This window comes from Papaver somniferum, chromosome 6 (genome assembly GCF_003573695.1).
Source record: "Papaver somniferum cultivar HN1 chromosome 6, ASM357369v1, whole genome shotgun sequence".
Classification (NCBI taxonomy): domain Eukaryota; kingdom Viridiplantae; phylum Streptophyta; class Magnoliopsida; order Ranunculales; family Papaveraceae; genus Papaver; species Papaver somniferum.
This window is the reverse complement of record NC_039363.1, coordinates 153,506,650-153,534,586: the sequence shown is the minus strand read 5'-3', so window position 1 is coordinate 153,534,586 and position 27,937 is coordinate 153,506,650. Positions and strand designations below refer to the sequence as shown.

At 39.0% G+C, this 27,937-nt stretch overlaps 1 protein-coding gene across 34 annotated transcripts; it reads left to right on the top strand.

Moving 5' to 3' along the window:
* The first annotated feature begins 6,680 nt into the window (after nt 1–6,680).
* LOC113289838 lies at nt 6,681–15,521 on the top strand. Of its 34 annotated transcripts, none has more exons than XM_026539257.1 (14): nt 6,681–6,872; nt 8,246–8,323; nt 8,613–9,051; nt 9,665–9,775; nt 10,196–10,319; nt 10,837–11,305; nt 11,555–12,296; nt 12,395–12,437; nt 12,531–12,593; nt 12,737–12,812; nt 13,459–13,547; nt 13,744–14,375; nt 14,766–14,887; nt 15,099–15,521. In XM_026539257.1, the coding sequence occupies exons 6-9, from the start codon at nt 10,961–10,963 to the stop codon at nt 12,583–12,585; spliced, it is 1,185 nt and encodes a 394-aa protein (XP_026395042.1). In that variant the 5' UTR covers nt 6,681–6,872; nt 8,246–8,323; nt 8,613–9,051; nt 9,665–9,775; nt 10,196–10,319; nt 10,837–10,960; the 3' UTR covers nt 12,586–12,593; nt 12,737–12,812; nt 13,459–13,547; nt 13,744–14,375; nt 14,766–14,887; nt 15,099–15,521. The 34 variants fall into 34 exon arrangements, with proteins under 34 accessions (XP_026395042.1, XP_026395041.1, XP_026395046.1 ...); XM_026539256.1 differs by having other exon boundaries at nt 12,531–12,597; XM_026539261.1 differs by having other exon boundaries at nt 12,368–12,437; nt 12,531–12,597.
* Nucleotides 15,522–27,937: the final 12,416 nt, after the last annotated feature.

The following is a 27,937-nucleotide window of genomic DNA, read 5'->3' as shown; positions in this document are numbered from 1 at the left end:
GCAGAATCATAGGTTCAACAAGTTGTCCTTAACACATTAGTTCGCGGGTATACTCGAGATGAGTAATGCTAAACCCCTCACAGAGAAGATGTGTCCAGGATAAGACTGCCCGATATAACTTGAGTGAGCACAACGCAAGTTACCCACTCTTGAACTCAGCAACACGGATGGAAGTAAAACGCCGCAAAAACAAAAGAAAGAAGATGAAGAAAAGAAGACAGAAAGATGGTCGCTTCTTGTATATTTTTGAAAACATAATTTCGAGTTGTATTTATAGGAATAGATGCTTGGAAATCAAGTTAGGTTTTGGTTTTCTTCAAAAATAAGTAAAACACGTAAAAGGAATTTACCCATAAATAAAACTCTTAAAAATATTTTTGGAATTAATTTCCTAAAGAAAACTCGCCAAAAATAAATCCGAGTAGAAGGGGAACTTGGTGTATGGTATACGCGCATATGCATGGGTCGAAACATATATTTTTCTCCCGACCCGCTCCACCCACATTGTTTTACAATATATCCATAAGAATATGGTTATATAGTGGAGCACCTCTTTAGTTTTCGACAATGTGGGACTAAAGGTTTCATTTCATTCACTCAAAAATGAGTGAGTATCCTTAGACCCTTAAGTCACTAGATCAAACCACACCAAGAAAAAAATCATTTTTATTAAATACTCATTTTTCTCCAACAATCCCCCACATGAATGAAATCTCGGAAAACGAAAAAATCAGAGTAAGGAAAATACCATTTAGGCAAAGGTGTCCATGAGGTCTTGAAACCTTACTTAGTGAGAAGTTACCGGAACTACTTGCTAAACAGTGAACCTAGTCTTGAACTGATAGCATTTGGGGTATTCACTACAACAACCACACATGATATTCACCTGGCATTGCTAAGTTCGTACCGTTTTGTCCAATTTGGCCCCGAACATATCCTGTTTCTCAGAATGCTCTAGAGAATCGGCTCAACTCTGATAGGAAGCGGCCCCACTTCCACATTCATATAGGTGAGTTCCATCAAGAATGTTTACTGCTACACCCCACTTCAATCATAAATTGAAAGTATGGAACTCATTAAGACTTATTTAAAAGTCATCCTCCACATGCAGTCACACTATCACATCAACACCATAGGGAAGGGACAGAGAATGAAATTCTCTGATAGTGTTTACCTTTACTTACCATAAATTAGTTGTCTCATTCGAAACCTTGATCTTGGAATCTCCAATCAGCAAGGTTGAGTATCCTTCATGACAAGTTTAATTATTGAGCCTAAGCCCCATCCCCCTCGATGCTTTACTATCTCCTTGGACAGACCTTTCGTCAAAGGGTCCACGATATTCTCCCTGGACCTTGTCCAATCTATGGAAATAACGCCAGCTGAGATTAGTATTTTCAAAGAATCATGTATTCTACGCATATAAATAGACTTTCCATTGTAGAAGCTATTCTTAGCTTTACCTATTGCAAATCTGTTGTCACAATGTATAGATATAGCTGGCACAGGCCTATGCCAGAGAGGAATATCTTCTAAAAAGTTTCTTAGCTATTCGGCCTCCTCTCCTGCTTTATCTAACGCAATAAACTTCGACTCCATAGCGGAACGAGCTATACATGTCTGTTTGGAACTCTTCCAAGATACAGACGCACCTGCTGAGTGAATACATGTCCACTCATATACTTAGAATCCTCTGAGTCTGCTATCCAGTTTGCATCGCAAAATCCCTCAAGGATGGCAGGGTATCCTTCCTAATTCAAACAAAAGGTCATTGTGAACTTTAAGTACCTCAACACTCTAATAAGTGCATCCCAATGCATCTGCCCTGGATTACAAGTATACCTGCTTAACCTACTCACATCATAAGCAATTTCTGGTCTCGTACAATTCATCAAATACATCATACTTCATCTGAATCTCGAGTATTCAAGTTGGTTAACTTCTACACCCTTGTTCTTCTTGAGATGACAAGAAGAATCATACTGAGTACAAGCAGGTTGACAGTCAAACTGATTATATTTCTTAAGTATTGATTCAACATAATGAGATTGACTCAGACTATAGCCATTAGAAGTTTTTCTAATCTTCATCCCTAATATGACATCAGATGGTCCTAAGTCTTTCATGTCAAAGTTCTCATTCAACAATTTATTAGTGGAATTAATAACATCCATGTTTGTACCTAGTATAAGCATTTCATCAACATACAAGCATACAATCACACATGCATCCTTGAAAAGTTTAGTATAAACACACTTATCAGATTCATTAATTTTAAAACCACTAGAAATCATCACATAGTCAAATTTCTCATGCCACTGTTTAGGTGCTTGTTTCAACCCATACAAAGATTTAATCGGTTTACAAACTTTCTTTTCACAACCTTTTACTACAAAGCCCTCAAGTTGTTTCATATAAATTTATTCATCTAACTCACCATTAAGAAATGTTGTCTTTACATCCATTTGATGTATCTCTAGATTATGGACGGAAGCTATAGCAATTAACATCCTAATGGAGCTAATTCTACTCACTGGCGAATAGGTTTCGAAGAAATCTATACCTTCTATTTTTCTGTAGCCTTTAGCTACCAACCTAGCCTTGTATTTTTCAACAATTTCATCTATCTTACGTTTTCTTTTGAAAATAAATTTACAACCTATGGCCTTAGACCCTGGAGGTAAATCTACAAGTTCAAAAGTACCGTTTTCTCGAATGGAATCCATTTCACTAATGGAAGCTTCTTTCCACCATGGAGCTTCAAGACAAGTCATGGCTTCTCTATAAGTCTGAGGATCAGACTCGGCTAGGTATGTAATGCAACCAGGATCAGTTTTCTTAGTTTTAGACCTTTTACCTCTTCTAGGTTCTACTTCTGGTTCATCTTCCTCTAAAGGTAATGAATGGCTAGTTGAAGGCACGTCCAGGGTATCATCAATACATCTCTTACGAGAGCCACGTTTTAAAGGAAAAACATTCTCAAAAAAACTAAGCATCCCTAAACTCCATAATAGTATTCAACCCTATGTCAGAAAATTCAGAACTCACAACCATAAACCTATAAGCACTACTATGCTCAGGATAGCCTATATAAACACAATCAACGGTTTTGGGTCCTATCTTATTTTTCTTAGGAGGAGGGATTCCCACCTTTGCTAAGCAACCCTACACTTTGAAGTAATCATAAGATGGTTGTCTACCTTTCCATAACTCATATACAGTTTTATCTGATCCTTTAAAGGGTACTCTGTTCAGGATGTAATTGGATGAGAGAATAGCCTCCCCCCCACAAGTTCGAAGGTAATCCTGAACTAATCAACATGGAATTCATCATGTCCTTAAGGGTACGGTTCTTACTTTCAGTTACACCATTGGATTGAGGTGAATAAGGGGTTGTGGTCTCATGTATTATGCCATGTTCTTCGCAGAAATCTCCTACAGGAATTTCATACTCACCACCATGATAAGACTTAATAGTTTTAATGGTAGTATTCAATTATCTTCACGTTTATATATCTTAAAGGCTTTAAAGGCATCGTCCTTCCCTCTAAGTAAGTAAACATGGAAGTACCTCGTACATTCATCTATAAAAGTAATAAACCATTTCTTACTACCTCTTGTTTGAACTGACTTCATATCAACTAGGTCTGAGTAGATTAAGTCTAAGGGTTTAGAGTTTCTCTGGAAATTCTTATTGAATGATTTCTTAACATGCTTAGATTCTACACAAATCTCACACTTATGATTTTTATCTAAAGTGAATTTGGATATGCAGCCTACGCTAGCCAATTTATGCATTGATTTATAATTTACATGACCAAGTCTACCATGCCAAACGTTCAATGACACACACATGTAAGCCGAAGAATCATTCAATTTCAATTCAGGATAGGTTAGATTAAGTTTATATAGACCCCAAGTCTTATAACCCTTACCCACATAATCATTGTCCTTAGTTACTATAAGTTTTCCAGACTCAATTGTAACTTTAAAACCCTTATCATCTAAAACAAAAGAAGAAACAAGATTTTTGCAGATGTCTGGAACATGAAGAAATTCATTCAATGTGAGAGTCTTTCCAGATGTGAGCTTCAGACCGACCTTTCCTTTTCCTGCAACCTCTGATGCAGATGAGTTACCCATATAGAGTTTGTCGCCTTCCCCTACCCTCTGGTAGGAGGTAAACATGTCTATGTTCCCACAAACATGCTTGGTAGCTCCAGAGTCTACCCACCAATCCATCACATTGGTCACCAAATTAACTTCAGACACCACAACAGAAAACTCGTCTTTGCTCTTCTCAACCAAGTTAGCATTATTCTTCTTATCCTTACGTTGTCTACAGTGAACTTCCATATGACCAGTATTTCCACACACCTAACAAGGACCCTTAATTTTAATAATGCTAGTTTCTGGTTTACGAAACGTACATTTCCCGTTAGGTCCATGCTTCGAGTTGCAATTATTTTTGTCACCTTTTCCAGCTTTGGATGGCTTGTGTTCAGACATATGAGCCTTGTTATCCATGTCCCTTGCAGATGACACGTTCTTATCTTTGGTGCACAACATCTCTTCCACTTGAATCTTCTTTCCCAATTCAACCGTGTTGATCTCCCCCATGTCATGTCTCAGCTTTTTCTTGTACTCCGACCAAGAAGATGGTAACTTCTAAATCACCGCAGACACTTGGAAGTCTCACCAATGACCATACCTTCAGCGAGAATCTCGTTAATGATTTGCTGAAGTTCGAGGAATTGATCAACAACAGACTTATCATTCGTCATCTTGAACTCCATAAACTTTGCTACCAGAAATTTCTTGCTTCCTGCAGTCTCAGCTTGATACTTTGCTTCTAACGAAGTCCACAAATCATAAGCAGTCAAGTTATCTTTAGCATTGTAAAAATCATACATCTCATCTTCCAAACCATTCATGATATTATTTTTACCCATATAGTCACCCCTTGTATAATACACTTTAACATCATCAGTATTATCCTCTTTATTCATCAAAACATCAAGAGGACCCTGCAGTACTGCGTCCAAATCATGATTGCTCAGGAAAAACAACATCTTGGATTTTCATCTCTTGAAATCCTTTCCGTTAACTTCTGTGGTCTTTCAATGTTGATCTTTGTTTCCATTGTTGACATAGTTGCAAGGAATACTAATGTGTTAAGATTTTTGGGATCTTGCAACAAATAACAACACGTTAGATATATAAAACTGAATCGAAACAACTCTACCGAAACTACTTAATGATGGCAGAATCACAGGTTCAACAAGTTGTCCTTAACACATTAGTTCGCGGGTATACTCGAGATGAGTAATGCGAAACCCGTCACAGCGAAGATGTGTCCAGGATAAGACTGCCCGGTATAACTTGAGTTAGCACAACGCAAGTTACCCATTCTTGAACTCAGCAACGGGGATGGAAGTAAAACGCCGCACAAACAAAAGAAAGAAGATGAAGAAAAGAAGACAGAAAGATGGTCGCTTCTTGTATATTTTTGAAAACAGAATTTCGAGTTGTATTTATTGGAAGGGATGCTTGGAAATCAAGTTAGGTTTTGGTTTTCTTCAAAAACAAGTAAAACACGTAAAAGGAATTTACCCATAAATAAAACTCTTAAAAATATTTTTGGAATTAATTTCCTAAAGAAAACTCGCCAAAAATAAATCCGAGTAGAAGAGGAACTTGATGTATGGTATGCGCGCATATGCATGGGTCGAAACATGTATTTTTTGCCCTACCCGCTCCACCCACATTGTTTTACAATATACCCATAAGAATATGGTTATATAGTGGAGCACCTCTTTAGTTTTCGACAATGCGGGACTAAAGGTTTCATTTCACTCACTCAAAAATGAGTGAGTATCCTTAAACCCTTAGAGCAACCACAGTGGACGATCAAACCCATAAATATGGTCCAGAAACGAGACACAATGGGACGGACTAAAGGGTAAAAGCTGGACCAAAACCAAATTAGTCTGGGACCAAGATCAAAACCAAATATAGTCGAGCGAACGTATAATGTACGTTTGTTAATAGGAGAGCTTTTAAGTTATGCTAGAGTTGAAGCGGACGTATATCTTCCGTCCGTGTAGTGAGGCGTACATATAAGTTACGTCTCAGTGAGGCGCATGTATAAAGTGATCCTGATGGCTGATGGGGCGGATGTATAAAGTGATCCTGATGTATATTTTTCACCAAACGAACATTATGTGTGCTCGACCAAATTTACTCTTCCACCCTAATGTAACACCACGGACTAAACTCAAATTTGATCGTTTTTTTTTTTGGTCTTTGGTTTTGATCGCACCATTACAGTTACTTTTAGGTCATTAGATCAAACCACACCAAAGCCAAAATCATTTTTATTAAATACTCATTTGTCTCCGACAAGTTGATGGGTAATCAGGTAGTTTTGTGATGACTTTAGTTTCTTAACAACAAAATTTGATTTCTTATTTTTAATTTTTTAGTAGTTGTTTGAAATTTTATTTGGAGTTGGATGAGTAAAAAATCCAGTAGTACGGTGTGGTTTAATAATATGCTTATCTAAAAATAACTTTGGAGTCAAGTGCTGGAGGGAGTAATTTTGCTTCACGAGTTTTAGTATCCAGTCATCCTTATTTACCACGTCAAAGTGTAAAGTCAAAGTGAATCAAAGTGTTGTGATATCTTTGAGATATCGTTAAAAAAAAACAAAAACGTAAAGCTCTTTGTTTCCATTTAATTAAGGAAATCATGTCACAAAGGAGATCACTTGATTAAGGAAATTGTGATATGGTATAAGTATGGAAATCATATTGGAAAGGAAATCGCTTAATTGGTGATTCAGATTTTAATTAAGGAAATTGCGTTATGGTGTAAGTATGGAAATTGTGTTGGAAAGGAAATCGCTTTTGTTTATATATGCAATTCATAAAGTAAAATTATTCAATTACAGAGTTTTCGCATAAATCATGATATCCTTTGATCAACATAAACTCAAAAAGATTTTATTTTTGTCTGTGTTTCTTTTTCTTCGATTTTCCTTATCGTTTCTCCGATGTGCAACAATACGATTACGTACTGAAATTTATTTGTTTTATTTTTCTTTTGATTATGTGAGGTTTGGTTTATTTGATGTGAATGCTATGGCTGAATTCATGATGGGTTTTTGTGGTAAAGGGAGACAACATAGACCAGAGAACTGCTTTTTTCTTCATTGCCATGTTGCATCTCGCCTGAACTCATCACAGTTTCGTTTACATCTAGCTAGTTATCGCCATATATTTTACTGTTAGGACATCTTATTTTCATGCGACGAAAACGCAAACTAAGTTGTGTGTGCGTTTATCAATTTCTTAGTTAACCAGTTTGTTTAGGATCAAAAATCATCAACGTTGGGTTGCAATCTATACTGGATTACACTGCTTTTGTTGTTTTGTGCATCTTATATCATTTCAGTTCATTGTTTTTTAAGGTTTTACTTTCTGAGGTTTGGATTTAGGTTTCTTCAAAAAAAAATTCTACTAAGGACGATGGTAGACAGTAGAACACTCCTTTTTTTTTTTGGAGTCAGCATCAGTCATAAGTTCGTATGGTTGTGCCTGGAGGTGTACCATTCAAATTTTGTAATTGTTGATATGGAATGTACAAATTTGCAAAAATTTGCAAAATCAGAACTTTTCTTTTGGTAATTTCATTCTTACTAAGTGACTTCAGTACATATATATGCCAAATTGTGCTGTTGATGATTTTACTTGGATTTTATTTCACCAGCTTCCACAGTAACTCTCTTAATAGTAAACATCGAAATAGAAGAGGTAAACAGAATGGGTAGATTAGAGGCTTGGGATGTTTTATTCATGGTTTTAAGAACCTTCATTTGTATGCAAAAGCTTGATTCCTGTAAACTTCTTAAAACCTCAGATGTCTATGGTGAGATGACACTCATTTTTTTGTTCCGTCACCTCTTACTCCCTATCATAATCACGTGCTTAACATATTATTACTTGGACAAGTTATCCTTAAAACGATCCGTGTCACCTGTTCAAGTTCCTTAAAACGAAAATAGTGTTGTTTAACACACTAATCTTTTTATATCTATCATAACCTATTATAAGAGGCAATGATTTTAGACAGTGTTGTGAAAAGACTTTTGTGGGGATCATTTTTTGGCGGGCTTATGCTTGGTTTTAGTATGGATGATCAACTACTTATCTAATAAGTTCTTATTATTTAATAATTGATGCAGGTATGAAGTTACTCCACACTGTTCCGAGATCTTCCTCGTACTACGAGGCTATCTTTATGAAGGCACCTATAACTCTTGGTATGTCATTTTACGAGTTGTGCGCAACCTTTTCTACTGTAAATAGCAGTTTTTAAAGTCATTATACTTTCTTTTTTGCTTCGTAGCGAACTAAGCAAGCGTAGTGCGTGGAGAACTACTTTTTTCCAAGTGACAAACTGTATGTTTAATTATATGGGTTACTCCAAGATGTTAGTCACACTTTTGAAATCTATGCTAGATGATTATCTTTCAGTTAGTATTTAATTCCGATTTCCAAATTGATAAGTTGAATATTGTATGACCCTTAATTTCACTTTGGATTTTGCAGAAAATCAAATATCACTACCTAGACTTACTTTTATGCTGCCATGTGCTTTTCTGTGAGTATGGTTCTTAGACTCAAATGTTGAGCGAACTCTAAATATGCAAAGGCTGATTCTACTTGATTTTTTATCCTTCAAGGATAACCAAAGAAAAATAAGATAAGTTGGTCATAAATCTCAAGTATATTGATTGGCGTGGAGATTTCCAGCCTCAGTTTCTTTCTACAGGATTTGAATTGTCTTACAGGTCCTACTTAATTATATGATCCACGACGTTCCTATCAATGCCCCAGCAGACAATGCATGTTGCACACTTCTTGCTTAAAGTATTTTTCATGGAGCAATGGCATGGCACACAGGCTTCATTGTCCGACCTATCATCGGGAGACATGCATATACACCATTTTGTGTTCACGTGTATCCTCGTTGTTTTGGAACTCAAAAGTAATTTCTGATTTAACTGATATTAGGATTTTAAGTTGTTCATTGTCCGACCTATCATCCGGGTCAATTGAGTTGTGCGCAACCTTTCATACTGTAGAAAACAACTCAAGTAAATAGCAGTTTTTAAAGTCATTATACTTTCTGTTTTGCTTTGTCAGTATCTGTATATTTTTATATAGTTCAGTCTATTGTCAGGGTAGCGAACTAAGTAAGCGTAGTGCGTGGAGAACTACTCTTTTCCAAGTGACAAACTACCTAGACTTACTTTTGCTTTCTCATTACTCCACATAATTTCAGGTTGAAGTAAAACAATGTGGAAAATTCGGAGTTTCTTTTTCCTTTCTGGGAGATATGGTCAAGTGAAAGTCAAATCCCTAGTCAAAATTAGTCAACCCAATTTTCTCTTTCTTAATTTTTATCCGATCTGTCTTAACTCTTCTCAATCTTTAGTTTTTAAGTTTTATCTCAATCTTCCTGTGTATTAATTTTTCTTTCTTTTTCAATTTATTGTCAGATTCTCTTGGTTTTTGATGCCTTAATTTTCCATCTCTTATTTTTCTTCTCTATATGTCAATTTCTGGTTCTACCTGATTTGTTTTTTCTTTAATGGCAGATTAATTTCTTCCTTTACCTGTTGCACGCATGGGTGTTGCAGAAATGTCCCATCATTCATCTGGGTTTCTATACAGTTGGCAGTATCAAAGTTGGCGTTTTTTTTACAATGGTGTGTAAGTTGTTCATCATTATCTCTTATATCCATAGTTATCTGATTGGGATTCAGTATTTTGGGTTTCTCAAATTGCCTTTATCGAAAACTGCTTCTGATGCTATCCATAGTCTAACAACAACTTTGATCCCTGTAACTTTTTTATCTTGTTTCTCAATTTATAAATTCTATCACCCATACTTATCTACTTTACATCTTGACACCTCCTACAGTTTCTACTTATAAAAACCACATCATACCCATCTTTTTTCTTCATTCCCTTTTTTGTTCTAATTTTAACTTCTATTTCTTCACTACTATGGCTCGTCCTGCAATGAATAATATTGCGCAACAAATGGAAAATGTTTCGATTAGTGAAGAACCTGTTAGAAGAAGGGTGATTATGCATTCTAATACTGCTATCTTAGCTGGTGTTAGGGATTGGCAGTTTAGTCTTGCTGGTAAGCTTTATGCTCCGGGAATTATGTCTTGGCAGGATGCAGAACGTGCAGCGAAATTTATTTGGCCTCATCTCAGAAGACACCATCAATGGTTTGTTCAGGTGCGTTCTTTAGAACCAAATATCTTTGTTATCAAATTTAGACTATCTGGAGACAAAGATACAATTTTATTTGGTGGTGCCTGGAATTTTGATGGCCATCTGATTGTTTTAAAGGATTGGAATCCCACTATGGATTATCATCTTCTAGACTTTACGATCTCTCCTTTCTGGTTGGAATATAAATATCTTCTGCCTTAGTTCACCTATGCTGATATTTTAAGAATGTTTGGTAATATTGTTGGAGAAATAAGAGTAGTTGAGCCTGATAGTGTAAATCCTCCTACCTCATCTAAGTATAGAGCTCTTGTTTTCATAAATTTTAATACTCCTCTGATTACTGGTATTACTATTGCTAATGCTGCTGGTGTTACTAGATGGATAGGTTTTTTTTATGAGAAACGGTCGTATCGCCTTTGTCCTGAATGTAAGGTTCCTAATCATGGAGAAATCGATTGTTATGATATGACTCATATTCAACATGAAATGGAAGACACTGTTCATGGGTTTGGTTTTGCAGAGCCAATTTTGCCTCCTCAACGAAATCCCCAGGAAGAAGCGCAACTGTTTTTACAACATGGATCTCAGAGGCGTAACAGATTACGCTTTCCATTGAACAAGAACAACCTCGACCTTTTGATGGAATGCGTATTTCAATCTTCTCGGCTACAGATTCTGATGCCGGTGCTTATTCTTCATACAACAATCAAGACCAGCCAGCTTCTTCTTTGAGACCGTCTTCTACCCTGACTGGTGATGGTGCTAGTACTAGTGGTGTTAAGAAAAGATTTAGAAGCACTCCCAATTTGGTTATAACGTATGCACCTCATTCTCCGGCTGCTGATTTGAATGATAATATTGTTACTACTCAAGCTGATGATACTGCCTCTGTTGAAGATGATAACTCTACTTCAAGCATGGTTAATGTATGGGACATTGCTTCAGCTAAAGCTTACGATGCTCAGAATCATACCGATGCATGGCAACAGGTGATTGTCAAAACTTATCCTTGTTTGTTCATTTTTAGCCTATTTTTTCTTTTATTTTATATTTGTCATTTTCTTCCTCGCTGCTCTTTTTTTCTTTCCATGAAAATTCTTGCCTGAAATTGTCTGGGTATAGGTAATCCCCATACCCTTGACTATCTTCGTTTTTGCTTGACAAACAATGACCCGGATATTTTTTTCGTATCTGAAACCAAAGCTCAAAGTAATAACATGAAATTTTATCTCTCTCAGACTAGGTACCCTAACTATTGGTTTGATCCTTCTTTGGGTCTTTCTGGTGGTATCTCTCTTGCCTGGAAAAATGGAGTAGACATTGAAATCATGCACACAACCTCTGACTCTATACATGCTATTGTCCATGCCCATGATAATAATGTGGATTTTTTGATAACTTTTATGTATGGTGCTCATGAGGCTATAGAGAATTCTAATCAGTGGCAGTATTTGATTGATATGCATTCATATTTTGATCTTCCTTGGATTCTTTGGGGGGATTTAAATTTCAATATGCATGATTCAGAAACCCATAGTTCAAGAGTCACTCATCCTCATCATGCTAGACATGTTAGGAATTATGTTCAACAATTAGGTCTCATTGACTTAGGTTACTCAGGAGCTGACATTACTTGGTCGAATCATCGTAGTGGAGATGAACATGTCTCTGCTCGTCTAGATAGGGATTTAGTGAATAGTCAATGGATCAATCATTATACAACTGCTCGTCTTCAACACTTAATTCCTATTGCTTCGGATCACTGCCCAATTTTGCTCCATACGGTTCCTACTGATAGTAAAAGTTCTCCTTTTAAGCTCTACAAGTGTTGGTTTCAACTGGATTCATGTACTGATGCTATTTCTCGAAGTTGGCATCAACAATATTCGGGGTCTCCATCCTTTCAGTTTTCTAGTAAGCTAAAACTTACTAGAACTCAGCTGCAATTGTGGAAGAGAATGTCCTTTGGCAACATCGAAAGTAATCTTCAAAACATTCAAAATCATATTCAACGTTGCTATGACAATAATTTGCCTTCTTCTCATCCTCAGGTTAAACGGTTAAGTTCATCCTTGCAGCAATGGCTTTCAATTCAGAAGGAGTTCTTCATGCAAAAAGCAGGTGATAAATTTATTGAGGCTGATAGAAACACATCTTATTTCCATTCATTAGCTAATTATAATAAAAAAAAGATCAAATATTAATGCTATTCAGGGTCCTTTGGGAATTCGGTATGACAACAGAAGTGATATTGAAGCTATCTTTTTGAATCATTTTGCAAGTATCTCTACTTCTTCTAAACCTCAGATTAATAATGAGATTCTGCAGCATTTTACACCTTCTATTTCATAAATTCAGAACAACAGTCTTATCCAGATTCTTGATGCTCAAGAAATTAAAGATGTTGTGTTTCAAATCAGGCCTTGAGCTTCTCCGGGTAATGATGGGTTTCAAGCGGCTTTTTATCAACAATGCTGGGATATTGTCGGCTCAGAGGTAATTTCCATGGTTCAACACTTTTTCACTCATAAACATATGCTTAAAGCCATCAATCATACCTATCAAGTACTAGTTCCTAAAATTCAAAACCTGAAAACCCCAGCTGATTATAGACCAATCAGTCTATGTAATGTTAGCTATAAAATTATTTCAAAATTTTTGGTTAACCGATTTAAACCTCTTCTCCCTGACCTTATATCCCCTACTCAAACTGCTTTTGTCTCTGGAAGACATATCCATGACAAAATTATTATTTCTCATGAGATATTGCATAATATGAAAACTAAGAAGATTCACAAGGCTTTAGTTGGATTAAAGTTAGATATGTCGAAAGCTTTCGACAGGATAGAATGGTCGTTCTTGCTTTCTATTTTTCGCCAACTGGGTTTTCATGCTGACTGGATTACTTTAATTGAGCAATGCATTTCTACTTCAAATATCTCTATTCTGATTAATGGCAGTCCTTCTTCGACTTTTTCTCCGATTCGGGGTATTCGTCAAGGAGACCCACAGTCTCCATATTTGTTTCTTTTCATCATGGAAGCTTTCTCTCGTCTTCTGGAGCTTAATATTGATTCTGGTCATCTTTTAGGAATTAAAATTAATCGTCACTGTCCTTCATTCAATCATCTGTTTTTTGCAGATGACTGTTTGTTATTTTTTCAAGCTGATTCTTCTCAGATGAGAGATCTTTAACATTTGCTTCACATTTTTGGGCAAGCTTCAGACCAGGTTATAAATATGCAGAAATCAACTTTGTTTTTTGGTAAACATACTTCTAATGCTCATAAGTCTTGTATAACTAGTATTCTTGGTATGAAAGTTATGGGACTAGGAGACAAATATTTGGGGTATACCTCTTAAGCTGCACAGATCTAGACATAAGAACTGTCAAGGTATAACTGATAACATGTATAATAAGTTGCAGGGTTGGCAAAGTAAAATTGTTAATCAAGCTGGAAGAACTACGCAAGTGAATTCTGTTCTCAGCACCATGGGCATTTACCAGATGCAGGTATTCAAATTACCTGAAGCTACCATCCAACAAATGGACAGAATTCAGCGGAATTATTGGTGGAACAATTACAGCAATCCTCATTCTCAAAAGTTCATCTCTTGGAGTAAGGTATGTTTACCTAAAAGATTTGGTGGATTAGGCCTTAAAAATTTAAGTAATTACAAAACTTAGTATTTCTTGCAAAACTGGCCTGGCAATTATTACACAACCAAGATGCTTTGTGGGCGAAATTGTTGAAAAGCGAACATTTTCCTCATAATGACTTGCAATTTTTTCCACCACCTGAAAATTCTAATTCGAATTGGATATGGCAGAGTATCTGTATTTGGCTAGAGATTGTATTGAAAAATGCTAAATGGCAAATAGGTAATGGTTCAAGTATTAACATCTGGACCTCTAACTGGATTCCTTCTTTGAGTTCTACATTACAAGATTGGAGTGATCTAAATACTTGCAACTATCAGCGGGTTTCTGAGCTTATTGACACCAATATTGAGCAATGGAATGTGCCGTTTCATCATCAACTTTTTACACTTGATCAGGTGAACTCCATATTAACTATTCCTATTCAGTTAGATCAAGAGGATAAATTAATATGGCCTTTTACAAGTTTTGGTATTTTTACAACAGCCTCAACTTAAAAAATGCTTTGTGACAAGGATTTAGTGAAAGACAACTCTATGGGATTATCTCAACAGTTTTGGTTAACTTTCTGGAAGTTTTACAAGTTTTAAATTTTTCTATGGAAAGTAATCCACAATGTTGTTCCAGTTAAAGCAAGAATCTTTAATCATATGCATAATGCTGATTCTAACTGTGTGCTTTGCAATTTAAATCAGATAGAAGACCTGGATCATATGTTGCTTCATTGCCCGTTCTCTAAGGAAATATGGAAGTATTATTTCCCTCACCAGTTTCTCTCTATTTTGCAGCACTCTACTGTCTTATCTTGGATTTAGACTTGGCAGTTAAAAGATTCCTTCTTCAACATCCAGAAGACTCCTCAGATTATTCACTTAGCCATGTGCATTATTCATCTCATTTGGAAACTCAGGTGCAGAGTTGTTTTTAGCAACATCACCCCAAATCATAACTCTGTCGTCTATCAAGTTAACGCATACATTGCACAACATCATTTAGGCAGCCCTCCTTCTAATTATAATCATCCTCACATTTATAATGTCTTACATCATAATTGGATGATGCTTCTTACAATTCTAGTTCCCTATTGGCTGGTATTGGAATTATAATTCGGAACTCTGCAGGAGCATATGTCATGGGAAGGGGAGCATTAAGGAGAGCTAGCAATGTCCAACAAGCAGAAGCCTGGGCTATGTTGGACGCTATGCAACTGGCATCAACAAATGGTTGGCCTCATGTTGTTTATGAGACTGACAATCTTGCAATCTGTTCTTTCTTACATCAGCAAACTACTCTTTGTCATTGGCAAAGTTTGCCTTTACTGAGAAAATGTGTAGATATATGTAACATTAATCCTGTGTGGTCTTGTTCCTTTGTGTACAGAGCTTGTAATAAGGTTGCAGATGCAATAGCTAAGGCAGCTCGTAAGTACAATTTATGTGGAGAATGGTGGTTACTCCCACCAGCAATGTTAATTCCTTACATAAGTCATGATGTAAGAAATATTTCTGTTTAATATATGGTTGCTTCTTTGTTTAAAAAAAAAACGATGTGACAGAATATAGGCTAGGCTTATGTCATGGACCCACCATCAGGACGAGAAAGAAGAGCCAACAACCAAAACAACTAATAGCCCTCCGAGTGAATGATCTGCTAAGTGGTGTGCAGAATGGTGTTTTGAGCAAAGTGAAAGAAAAGCCAATAAATGTCCGCTGGTGGTTTGCAGAATAGTGTCATTAGTAAAAATATCAGCACTGATGTGTGCTATCTGCAAACTCATTTGTTATAATCTCCTTGCACAATTTTTAACTCTTATCTGTACATTACGGTTGTAAAGATTGTGAATAAATTAACCAAAACAGGTAATGCAGTGAACTTAGCTAATGTTTAATGTAATACTCTGATATCTTCAAACTTCCATTTTAACCATCTTTTTCATACTAGAAATAGACGATAAAATAAAAAATACATCGCCATGAGGCGGGGCAAAGCCGTGTACACACTAAATCAAAAATTCATCGCCACGGGGAGGGACTTCGTCACGCACACATCAAATTTAAAAAAGAAAAATACCCGGTACGTAGCACGGGCTAGTATGTAGTTATTTGTGTACCGGAAAATAGGGTAACTCATAGGTTGTTCTATTTTACAAACAAACTTTGTTTTCTACTAAAGTCGTAACTAACTTCAGACCTTCGATAATGTTACATCTAGATGTTAAGAATGCAACTTTTTGATCGAGATTTTGGTGATATCAACTTAAGAATGCAACTTTGTGAGAAGGTGAAATCATTGTTAAATATCGCGTGATTTTTATTGTTAGCGAGCTTAATGCTATACATTAGCACCAGGCAGCCTCCGTATGAGGTACATTAGCACCAGGAAGCCTCCGTATGAGGTAGTGCTCTTGAAATTCTCCTTTTAAATATGTATCTTGATATTTAGTTTGTCCTCAATACAACACTAATTTTGTTTTGTCAATGTTGAGCATACTTGCTAATTGACCCTGCATTGTGTTGTATGGTGCTGTAATTGATTTCAGTATTTAGTTGGAATTTAAGCAAGGTTTCCTGTGAATCCACCGTTAATTGTAACTTGATAGAAATCAAAGATGTGGGTACAAAAATCAAATTTCCAAAGTTGCGCTTGCATAGTTATGTATAACCGGTACTGTATATTTGCGCTCTTGGAATTTGGATTGTCCAATAACTATGTTCAACATGCATGCTGTATTGTATCTCATCATATTGCCTTTGTGAAGATCTGTTCTTCTCTTTATGCTTATGGCCAAACATGGTTTGGGTTACCTATTCTTTAATTGATCAATAATTTTTTATTTTATTTTTTGATGTTTTTTTTTGATGAGAAGAAAGATTTTTATTAGAAAAAGGAAGAATATAGAAAGCCTAGCAAAGGTAGACAAGAGAGAAAACTAAAAAATCAACCAAAAACAGTGTCCCAGTTGTGCACGGTAAAGGAGAAGTTGAAGTGCACCCTAATAAATTATGAGTATCGAGGGATCATGAATCAAAGAGAAATCAGGACATGAGACAAAGATTTAACGTGGTTCGGTCAACTCGACCAACGTCCACGAACAAAACCCCGAAGGTTGAAATATTATTGATCACCAGTTTTGATGTCACTGGGATGATTTACAATTACAATGACACTCTTTATTTATGGAGTGAATATATAAAGAATTAATTAATTAAGATATTATCTTATTCTTGAGAAAATATCTTAATTAACTATAACATATTTTAATTAACTAGAATATAGAAAATACAGGAAAATAATTAGTTATTTTCCTATATAGAATACAAGCTAAATTACACAAAATCTTTCATTCATGTAAACTTAGCTCGATCTCCTTCAATCTTCTGTATTGCTTGATCTCCGTCGATCTTCTAGTAGCTTGAGTCTCAATTACTCATTTTGACCTTTGACATATGAGTTGAGTCTTGGTCACTTCATCTTGATCTTTGACTTCATCTTGAGCTTGATCACCTCGATATATTCTAACCCCCCGCAAGTTGGACACGAAGAGAATCAAAGTGTCCAATTATAGCTGGAGAAAAGAAAAAATTACGTGCAGTAAGGTCTGATGCATGGAATGATTTTGAAAGGTTAATTGGAAAGAAGATGGTAAAAGGTAAGGAGATTGGGATACTTATAGATGAATGCAAACATTGTAAGAGGAGAATGGCTGCACCCAGTAACCAAGGAACTAGCCGCTTGCATTACCATGCTAAAACCTGCAAAGAAAAGCCCGAGAACAAGAAAGGAAAAAGAAAGATTACTACAATCAAAACAGGTAACGCACAAACTAAGTTAGCTAATTGGAAGTATGATCCTGAGGCTACTAGGATACTTGTTTCCAAGATGATTGCTAAGTATGGTTATCCAATCACTATAGTTGAGCATCCATATTTTGTTGAGTTTGTGAAGTCTTTAAATCCTGTTGCTAAGCTTTAAACTAGGAATACAGTTAGGGAAGATATCATGAAACTAAGTGAAAAAGCGGGGGTACAACAACCACACCCAATATTTCACTTAACAATCTGCATGGACAAACTCTAGTATACTTTCTAGAGAATCAACTAGACAGTCAGACTCAATCTTGATAAAAAGTATATCAAAGAGTTTATATCTCAATCTCTCGTTTTGAAATATACTCAAGCAAATAGAAATCTGCGAGTCGTTATCAAATACTAGAGAAATAACTTGGATGGTACCAAAGACCAATATCCAAGTGTCAATCAATTTAAATCAACAACTAAAAGGTCGGATATTCTAATTGATTGAACAACGGACAACCTGTGATATTTCAATTACATAACAAAATATAATGCGGAACAGAAATAACACAGACACCAGAATTTTGTTAACGAGGAAACCACAAATGCAGAAAAACCCGGGGCCTAGTTCAGATTGAACACACACTGTATTAAGACGCTAGAGACACTAGCCTACTCCAAACTAACTTCGATCTGGACTGTAGTTGAACCCCAATCAATCTCACACTGATCAAAGGTACAGTTATGCTCCTACGTCTCTGATCCCAGCAGGTAACTACGCACTTGATTCCCTTAGCTGATCTCACCCACAACTAAGAGTTGCTACGACCCAAAGTCGAAGACTTTAATAAAAAAATCTGTATCACACAGAAAAGTCTACGGTAATAGATAAATCCGTCTCTCACGAATATACGTACGAGTTTTGTTCCGTCTTTTGATAAATCAAGGTGAACATTAACCAATTGATAACCCAGACTTACATTCCCGAAGAACATCCTAGTATTATCAATCATCCCACAATAATCTTAATCGACGCGACGAAAGAAGATAATGTGGAATCACAAACGATGAGACGAAGATGTTTGTGATTACTTTTTATCTTGCCCTATCGGAGATATAATCTCAAGCCAATTCTTTCAATTGAACTTGTACGATAGAAAATGGCAATATCAGATCACACAGCTACGAGAAAGTAGTATCGGTATGGCTTCAAAATCCCAATGGAGTCTTTAAGTTGTTAACCTGATTTAGAAGAAAAAAACAAAGGTTAAAGCAGAATCGACTCTAGCTTAGCACAACTAGTATCACACGTAAAGTGTGAGGATTAGGTTTCCCAGTTGCTAGAGTTCTCCCTTATATAGTCTTTCAAATCAGGGTTTGGAATCAATGTTAGCTTGGTAACAAAGCATTCAATATTCATCGTTAGATGAAAACCTGATTAGATTCAAGCTAATATCTTTCAACCTCCGTTGAATCGAAAACTTAGCCTGTTACACACAAATGAAATGCACGTTTTAGGTTTGTGTAACCGTACCCAAACTTGTACATTTGTTCGTTCAACAATAGTTAACCAAATGGTTAGCCATATGAGCAATTTCATATCAACCATATTCTTCTTCACCATAGCTAGTTCAAATGACTCAAATGAACTAGTTAGAGAGTTGTTCAATTGCTTAGATCTTATGTAATTACACAAGACACAATCGAAGCAAAAACGATTTGATTCACTCGAATCGGTTCATGAACTTTATAGTCACGGTTTGCAAAAGCATTCCTTAGTTTATATAAACATGAGTTCAAGAACAATCATATTTATATATAACCAAATCAAGTTCGCAGACTGGGTTCGCAGACTTAAGTTCCCGGAAATAGTTCACAAACTCCAGCAGATTTTCTCGGGTCGAGAACTTCCGCCAGTTCGTGGACTTAGCTCACGCCACTATTCCGGTTCTCCTTATCAACAAAATTCGCAAACTTCGGTTCAAGGAATAAGGACTTATACATATATGTGTTACCACAACAATGCTTATATCCGCCAATGGTTATATAATCTAAACTCTCATTTCAATCATTGAAACATTCTCAGAGGATGTTATATAGTTGTTATTCACAAACCATTTTTCGTCAGAGCAATTTTCAAAGTGATTGAAACATAACATGACTTTCGTCACTAAGTAAAGATGAATTTGGCTAAAGTGGAAGCTTACCAACACATATTTCGAGAAACAGATAGAAGAGATAAACTCGGCTCAAAATACCAAATGTGTATAATCAAAGTCGATATAGCAAAATGACTTTTGTCTCAAGATAGGAGATAAATAGACTTTTGAGTGATAGATAAGTTCAAGTCTCCACATACCTTTTAGTCGACGAAGTTCCACCAGTTCCTTGAGTATTTCTTCGTCTTGTATGATGATTTCCATAGAGTTCTTGAGCTCAACTACACTTTCTATCCTAGTCCGAGACCTTAGCTATAGTAGACTAGAAATCAAGATTTATAGTTTTGATCACTAACATTGACAAACATGCTTGAGATAACAACGCATGCGAGTTCGACCAAGAAATGCTCTAACAATCTCCCCATTTGTCATTTTTAGTGGAAAAACTATCAATACATATGGAATACAAAAAATAAATGAATTAACTTTTGTAGCTCCTATTCCACATGTCTAATCTTCAACATTACTCGAAATCTTCGTCACTTCCAAGTACTCCAATGATCCCAAAGGTTGTTAAGTTGAACATCATCGTTGTTGAAAATCCGTAGCTATAACAACGAGAAAACAAGAGTTCTCAAACATTGTTATACAGTGTCATAGTATCATTACACAGCGTTTGTTGATACATGAAAAATAACTCCCCTTTAACCAGGCTAGGGTGCCCCAAAGAAGGGAAAGGCTACACATGGAACACGAGGACTTGGGGACTAGGGCCAAAGTCCACCGGTGAAGTATCCATGAGATGAAAGGGATAATGAAGGAATTAACAAGGAAGAAGGAGGTTATATTAGAAAAAGGGTGGCATCAATAGTAATTAAGGGGGTTTAGGACACATGGCAAGATGTCATAAAAAGAAGGGGCTTTTGGAAAGTCTATATAAGGGAGGACAAGGTACAATGGAAAGGACAACTCTCTCTCATACTATTCTAAGAAAACTAAGGTCATCTTGGTACACTAGGACGGGTAGAACCCAAGGAGAATTCCGGTATTAACATTTGGCTACCACACCCGGAGGCTCGTACCTAGTCCACCATGATGCAACCGAATAACATTAATCCTGACGCGGCAGGAAATTAATCAGCTAACTGCCCTGTTGACCTCGACGAAGTCATCATAGAGGAAGAGGATAGCAGGAGGAAACACCGCATCAGAGCGCAGAAAAGCGATCTGAAGACGCTCACCAACACACTACGGGCAAGGAAGATGTACAAATGATTCGACAATCCAAACCTGTGACCCCGGGCATGCAAAACATTCAAAAATAATTAGAAGAGAGATTGCAAAAGAGACAGGCATTGGAGGAATGGATAGCACAAGCTGTGATTGCAGGCCAAAGCGCCCCTAGGGAAGCAACCGAAGCGGAAAAACATCAGAATATCAAGGCTGCAATAATCACACAAGAGGAAATGGCGGAGTACCTGGAGCATAGGTATCATATCACGAAACAAGATAAGCACCAGCAAACAAACAACCCATATCCTTCAAGTATCCGGGAATATCAGTACCCCTAGGGCTATGTTTCTCCCAAGTTTAAGACTTATGATGGACAGGGAAATGCGCGAGAACATATCAGCCGTTTCCTCTCGGACATGAACGATAGAATCTCCAACGAGAAACTGTGTTTGAGGGAATTACCCAAATCACTGGCAGGAACAACCTTTACTTGGTACGATAACTTAAAGGAAGAAAGCGTAGATTCTTGGCCCATTATGTACTCGATGTTTATGGGAAAATTCTATTCATCCAAGCGGAAAGTTACGTCCATAGACCTGAGCAGAAGCGAACAAAGAACATGTGAAGAAATAGGGATATATGTAGCAAGGTTTCGACGGATGGTACTAGACTGTCATGAAGACATTAGTGAATAAGCAGTCGTAGAAATATGTGTACAAGGAATGATTGAGTCCTTCAAAGGGAGTCTGATCAACTTTAGATTTCAAACCTTCGTCGAACTGGAGGAATCTGCTGAAAGAATCGCTGACTGCGTAGGAGAGTTACCCACAGATGTTAGCTGGTCTCATACTGTAAGTACCACATCCTTAATCCCCTACAAGTCTAATAACAAAGAGGGAAGCGGAAGCCGACAACAAGGAGGGTACCTCACCCAAAGGATAAACATATGGATTAGAAGGGATCCAAGATCATCCCCTCCTCTATTACCATATGGAAGAGAACATATTGTTCGGCTCCGCAACCAATGGGTAGCCGAGGGTGAGGTTCAGTTACCACCGACGGTGGTGGATGTCAATAAAATTAACAAGGACGTTTGTAGGGTATTGCCACTATCATAGGAGAATGGGACATCCGACAGTGGAATGTCTCGCGATAAGAAACATATTTGAAAGAAAACACGAGTCTGGAGGGCTCGAGGCCGCAAGACAAATGATCGAGCGAGCCCTTTCCCGCGTCACTAAGAATGGAGGAAACCGATGATATAAATGTAAAAGCGCGATAGCAAACAACGGGTAAAATAATAATAATAATAATTTTTAATGTCTTTCCCTTATAAACAATTGCAACAAAAATCTCTCTAAGTTGACAAAAAGAAAGTTCGCGGAACGTTAATGACGTCTGATCGGCCGACAAAAGGTCGCGGAATGTTAATGACGTCTGATCGACTGAAAAAAGGTTGCGGAACGTTAATGACGTCCGATCGACTGAAAAAAGGTTGCGGAACATTAATGACGTCCGATCGACTGACAAAAGGTTGTGGAACGTTAATGACGGCCGATCGTCTGAAAAAAGGTTGTGGAACGTTAATGACGTCCGATCGACTGACAAAAGGTTGCGGGAAAGCCGATGGCGCCCGATCGACTGACAAAAGGTCGCGGAACGTTAATGACGTCCGAACGATTGACAAAAGGTTACGGGAAAGCCGATGGCACCCGATCGATTAACAAAAGATTGCGGAACGTTAATTACGTTTGATCGATTTGTTAAAGTTGTGGGAACGCCAATGGCACCCGATAGACTGGAAATTTTACTAAAGCACGAGGCAGATAGCGCCCAATTGACTAAAAACTTGCAGGAACGCCAACCGCGTCAGATTGATTTATGAAAGATAGTATGAACGCCAATCACGCCTTCTCAACTGAGAAATAACGACGCGACCAGTGGACAAGGGGGAGGAAAAATAGTAAGCACATTCATATCATGCCCCGCCCACCCACACCGCAAGCTGATCCACGAAATCAGGGGGAGTAGGCGCGTTCAACACATACACCTCGCCGTCTCAGTCCCCTTTTGAGGAAAAACAAAGGCTGAATAGGCGCGTCAAATACACACGCACCGCCCTTCCAGTTCCCTGTTGAGGAAAATAAGGGGAAGCATGCGCGTTCAAACACATACATCGCGGCCTCCCAGTGCCCTGTTGAAGAAAAATATAGGGGGGAAGTAGGCGCGTTCAACACATACACCTCGCTCAAAGAAAAATAGAGGGAAGGATAGGCGCATTTAACACACACACACCACCCTCCCAGCTCCCATCGAAGTGAAATACACCTTATATAATAGATACCAGAGTACAAGGCCAAAGTCATCCGTCACTCATTCATCTGGTAGTAACGTGCGAAGCCTGCACCTATGGACTTCACCGTTAGGAGCGCTCCCTCACGCTGATCAAAAACAGTAGCTAAGGCATAATCGACCTTACCAGCCAATTCAACGAACATCTTTATCTCATTGGGAACCTTTGATTTGCGAGCAGCAGCTAGCATTTTCTCTTGATCACGATATACTGTGCGCGTCTTGCCCACGATCACTACCCAAGAAACCGACAACATCTACCTACCTCCCCAGAAGAAGCAAGCACCTTAATTCACCAGGAATATCAAAATATCGAATAACGCGGAAACCGATGCAAGGGCTAAAGCACACCCGTGCGAGCGAGGAAAAACCCGCTCAGAAATAGACAGACGACAACCAGTTATGGCTCGAAATTCTCAAAACAACAAACAACATAACAGAAAAGAAGCATGCACAATCATAAGATCCAACCACCATCAACTTAAAAAAGCATCATAAATCAATAAAAAAAGGAGAGAGAAGAAAGAAAAGAGAGAGAATAACACAAACTCGGATCAAACTAGGTTGACCGGAAAAGATGAAATTGTTTATATAAGATAAAAAAAAGGTAGGAAGTGATCAGATTGATTGAAGGGAGGATAGATCCTGTTGCGCCTGCTCGAGAGAATCGCGGGCGCCTTTCTCTGCAGCCTCCGCACGGAGTAACTCAACGCTCGCCATTCCCACCTGGATAAGAAGCTGGTCCAGTGCCTCTTTCCTCTGCTTGCTCACCCAGAACACTTCTCCAATTCTCCCTCGAGCTTGGTTACCCGTGTGGTAAGTTGAACGCGGGGGTCTTTATGATTCTTTACTTGCACTAGCAACGCCTCCAGCCAACCTATCGGAAACTTCAAGTTGGTGGCTGCATGCACGGACGCTTCCCAGCCACTAATCGTTGTTGCAGGAATAGGACCATCTCCCACTTTAGTAAGCTCGTAGGAGACCTCCAACATATTTTTGTTCATGTAGCACAGCGTCCTCATATCCAATAGCCCGACCCTGATCATATGGCCACAAGTGCGCTAGACAATATCTTTGTACGCAGCGGCAAAAGTGGACGGAACCCAGAACCCATAAACCAAAATATGAGTGGTAGGGTCGACCCCAGCCGCAGCGGCCTCCACCACCATGGGTAATTGAAGCTCCACACCTGTATCGGCATGAGGGACTTCTGCTTGGACATCGGGTGGCTGCACATTCGCCTGAAATCCACTTTCATCTTTACGAGGGCGCTTGGATCCAATATCACTGCTGACGACTACGCGTCGGCCGACATCAATTCCAGGGGCCTCGGGTTTGCTCCCTCCTTTCCGATTACTAGCCATAGTATGATAATAGAGCCAGTTATTAATAAACACGTGGGTTCATAAAAAAAAAAGTAAAAATCTTTAGCCCTCTCCTCTAACCTTAGACACGACTCGGTGTTGAGCGGTATCAATATCTTTGTCGTGAGACGCCGAAGAGCCAGATGACGAGCCTGAACCGCCAGGTGTGCCTGAAAATCCAAAAAGTGAGAAACATAATGAGTAAAACTCGATGATTTATAGCAAAACAAGGAGAGGAAAGAGGTAGAAACATTCATGGATACAGGACAGAGTAATTTGGTCACCTTGGAAACCACCAGTGGGAACCGCCACGTGGGATGAGGACCCACCAACCACTGATCGGTTAGATCCATATGGGCTCATCGACTCCAAAACAACATTAGCAGACACATGGATCTCACCTCGAGCACGAACAGTCTACCCCCGAGGAGGGCAGACAGATATCACTTTAAGACGTGACGAAACCCATCCACCACCCTCGGACAAGCTGATCCCCAGGTTATGCAATTGATAATCAAAAGAAGGAGCGGGACTTCTAACGATGTCCTGAGGGGGCTGTGACGCGCTCCTGTGCAAAGGCTTCCCATATTGTAAAGGGGAAACGTTAGCAGAAGAACAAGGGCGCAGAGGAGGATCTAAAAATTTGGCCGTTTCACGCTTGGCCTTCTTGGCAAGACTCTTCTCGGTCCATTCATGCTCAGGCATGTTCAAATACTTTTCTATCATATATGAAGGGGCCTTCCACCCCACGCGAGTAGAAAGCGGCGCATCCTGGGAACATGGTCGAGCCGATGGCCCATCAACGCCTGAGTCGGTTTCAAAAGAGAGAGAGAGAGAGAGGAGAGAGAGACAAAAGAAAACTACACGCTAAGTAAGAACGAAATGATCCATCAATACCTGAGTTTCCAGAGGACTCGAAGATGGTTTGGATACATTCAGACGAGGAGGCTTTCGGCTCGAAAATTTCGTCTCTTTCCTCGGACGAATAGGATCACAGCCCTCCGGAGGATCCCAAGAAGTCAGGACAGGTTCCAAGGAGCGGCGTTTGGTACCTGGAGGAAGACGATGCGCCATTGCCACGGCATCATAAAGTTTAATCCTTCCCGACGCATGCAATGCTTTAAGATCCTCGTAAGACAACTCTTTGGAGGGAACTGGCTCCCGTAGCGGAAAGTTCAAAGCCCGGCACCGTATCAAAAGCTGACAATCATGAGCACCCTCAGTAACTCCGGAGGGTCGATCTTGAAGGGGATGTTTGAACGAGAAGTAAATTCCCCTATCATCCAGGCGCACTGGCTCTTTGAAGACATAGTGGTTGAAACTAGCTATGATATCTGAAGTATCAGTACTCTCTGGAGGTGGGAACCTACGAGGAACCCCCTGATCAAAACCAACTTGACGAGCTGTACGGTCGGGATTGTAAGACATGGCTATGAATTTACTAGCATGGAAACCAGGAAGATATCCATGCAACACCGCCATCACCGAATCAAAATCCAATTCGGACAGAAACTAGGTCGAATCCAGGTCCGCGTCAAAAGGCGAAGTAAATTCATAGTGAGCTGGACCAGACCGACCATCATGGTAAGGAAATGATTTAAAATCCTTGGCCACGTCCAAGAACTGCGCTATGTCACCTTTGGGTACCTTCCCCTTCTTGCGCCAAAGAGCCATACGAGGATAGCTATATACGACTGGAACCCTTTCCACCGAACCGTCATCTCGCTTGACTTCTTCTTCGCGGAGGACCTCTAACTTATGAGGATCGAGAGCATATGGGAGAATATGTTCCCAAGACCACGCGAGCATGAAACTGGCAGGGATGAAAGTCTCGATCTTGTGTGCGGAGCCAACCATTTGGAGATCCTGGCAAGACAAGTCTAAGTACCGGTGAAAACCCCCCAGGAACATGGGAGCGAGAGGGAAGGAAACCCCGCGGGACAAAAACACCTCCATCGGGATCAATTCATTCTTTATGGTCTCCTGGGGGCTATATTCGAACACATCGCGACAAAGCCAAAGAAGAATGAAGGCGGCCAGTTCCGCTCGGGGATTGGATTCTTTACGCTCCGGGGGCAACACCTTTCCATCTACTAATCGTGGGGGCCAGATTCGAAGCAAAAGGGGAAAAATCGCGCGTTTGTGATCCTTGGTGATCCACTCGGAATCAAAGGCAGCGACTAGAGTGTTGGGGCCATGAATTGACTCGTAAGAACGGAGCGAACTGTTAAGTAGACGCTTTCCTGAGGGAGGAACCGAGGGAGTCTTTCTTTTCTTACTCTCAACAGCTTTCCCTTTGGCAGCAGACGACGAGCCTGATTTACTGGTACTGATAGTCATACCTCATGTGGTAACAACTTTCTTTGTCTTCCCTTTTTGGGTTGGTGCCTTGTCCTTCCGCACCAATTCGACTCGAGAAGCATCCTTACAATCTAACAAATAACCCCATAAACTTCGGTCGTCTGGAGTCAGCGCTTCATAAACGGCCGCCTCATCGTAAGAATGTGATCCGTGAAAAGGTAAGCCAGTAAGCGCGACGACGTCCTCCAAAACCACAGTGGCCTCCCCCCAGGATGTAAGGAGAGTATGAATGGGAGGAGTGCAGCGACAAAAGAGTCACGTTGCGTCGCGCGTACACCTCTCCACTTCCCGCTGAAGAGAAGAATTTATGGCCTCATTTATTTTAGCTTGGCGAAGTTTGGCCTCGTGATCGGGATTAGCGCGGATATAATCCGCCCAATGTGGCCAAATCGAAGTAGTCTTTGATACAGAACGAGTGTCGATATCCGGAAGCTCGTAGTCACCGCGATGGATAGCCACGCGAGGAACTCTTTTTAACGGAAAGGTAGCTGTACTTTCCGACTCCGGATACATGAGCCATCCTGGATCATTCGGATAAGGCAATACCGGAGGATTCAGGAGACGAGGGATGAGGTTATCATTCAAGGGTATCACGCGTCTATTCCCACGATATTCCTTTAGCTTCAGCGCACGTTTTAGTTGAGGAGTCCCGACAAATTTCGCGAGTGTGTAAGCTTTTCCATCAGCGGGAGAAGAT

What these genes read in the sequence shown, in the direction of transcription:
- LOC113289838 (XM_026539238.1), top strand. Translation starts at nt 10,961, where the DNA reads ATGCGTATTTCAATCTTCTCGGCTACAGATTCTGATGCCGGTGCTTAT. An exon ending in ATACCGATGCATGGCAACAG is followed by an intron (nt 11,306 to 11,554) that starts GTGATTGTCAAA and finishes TATCTCTCTCAG; the next exon opens with ACTAGGTACCCTAACTATTG. An exon ending in GTTCTTCATGCAAAAAGCAG is followed by an intron (nt 12,438 to 12,736) that starts GTGATAAATTTA and finishes GTTTCAAATCAG; the next exon opens with GCCTTGAGCTTCTCCGGGTA.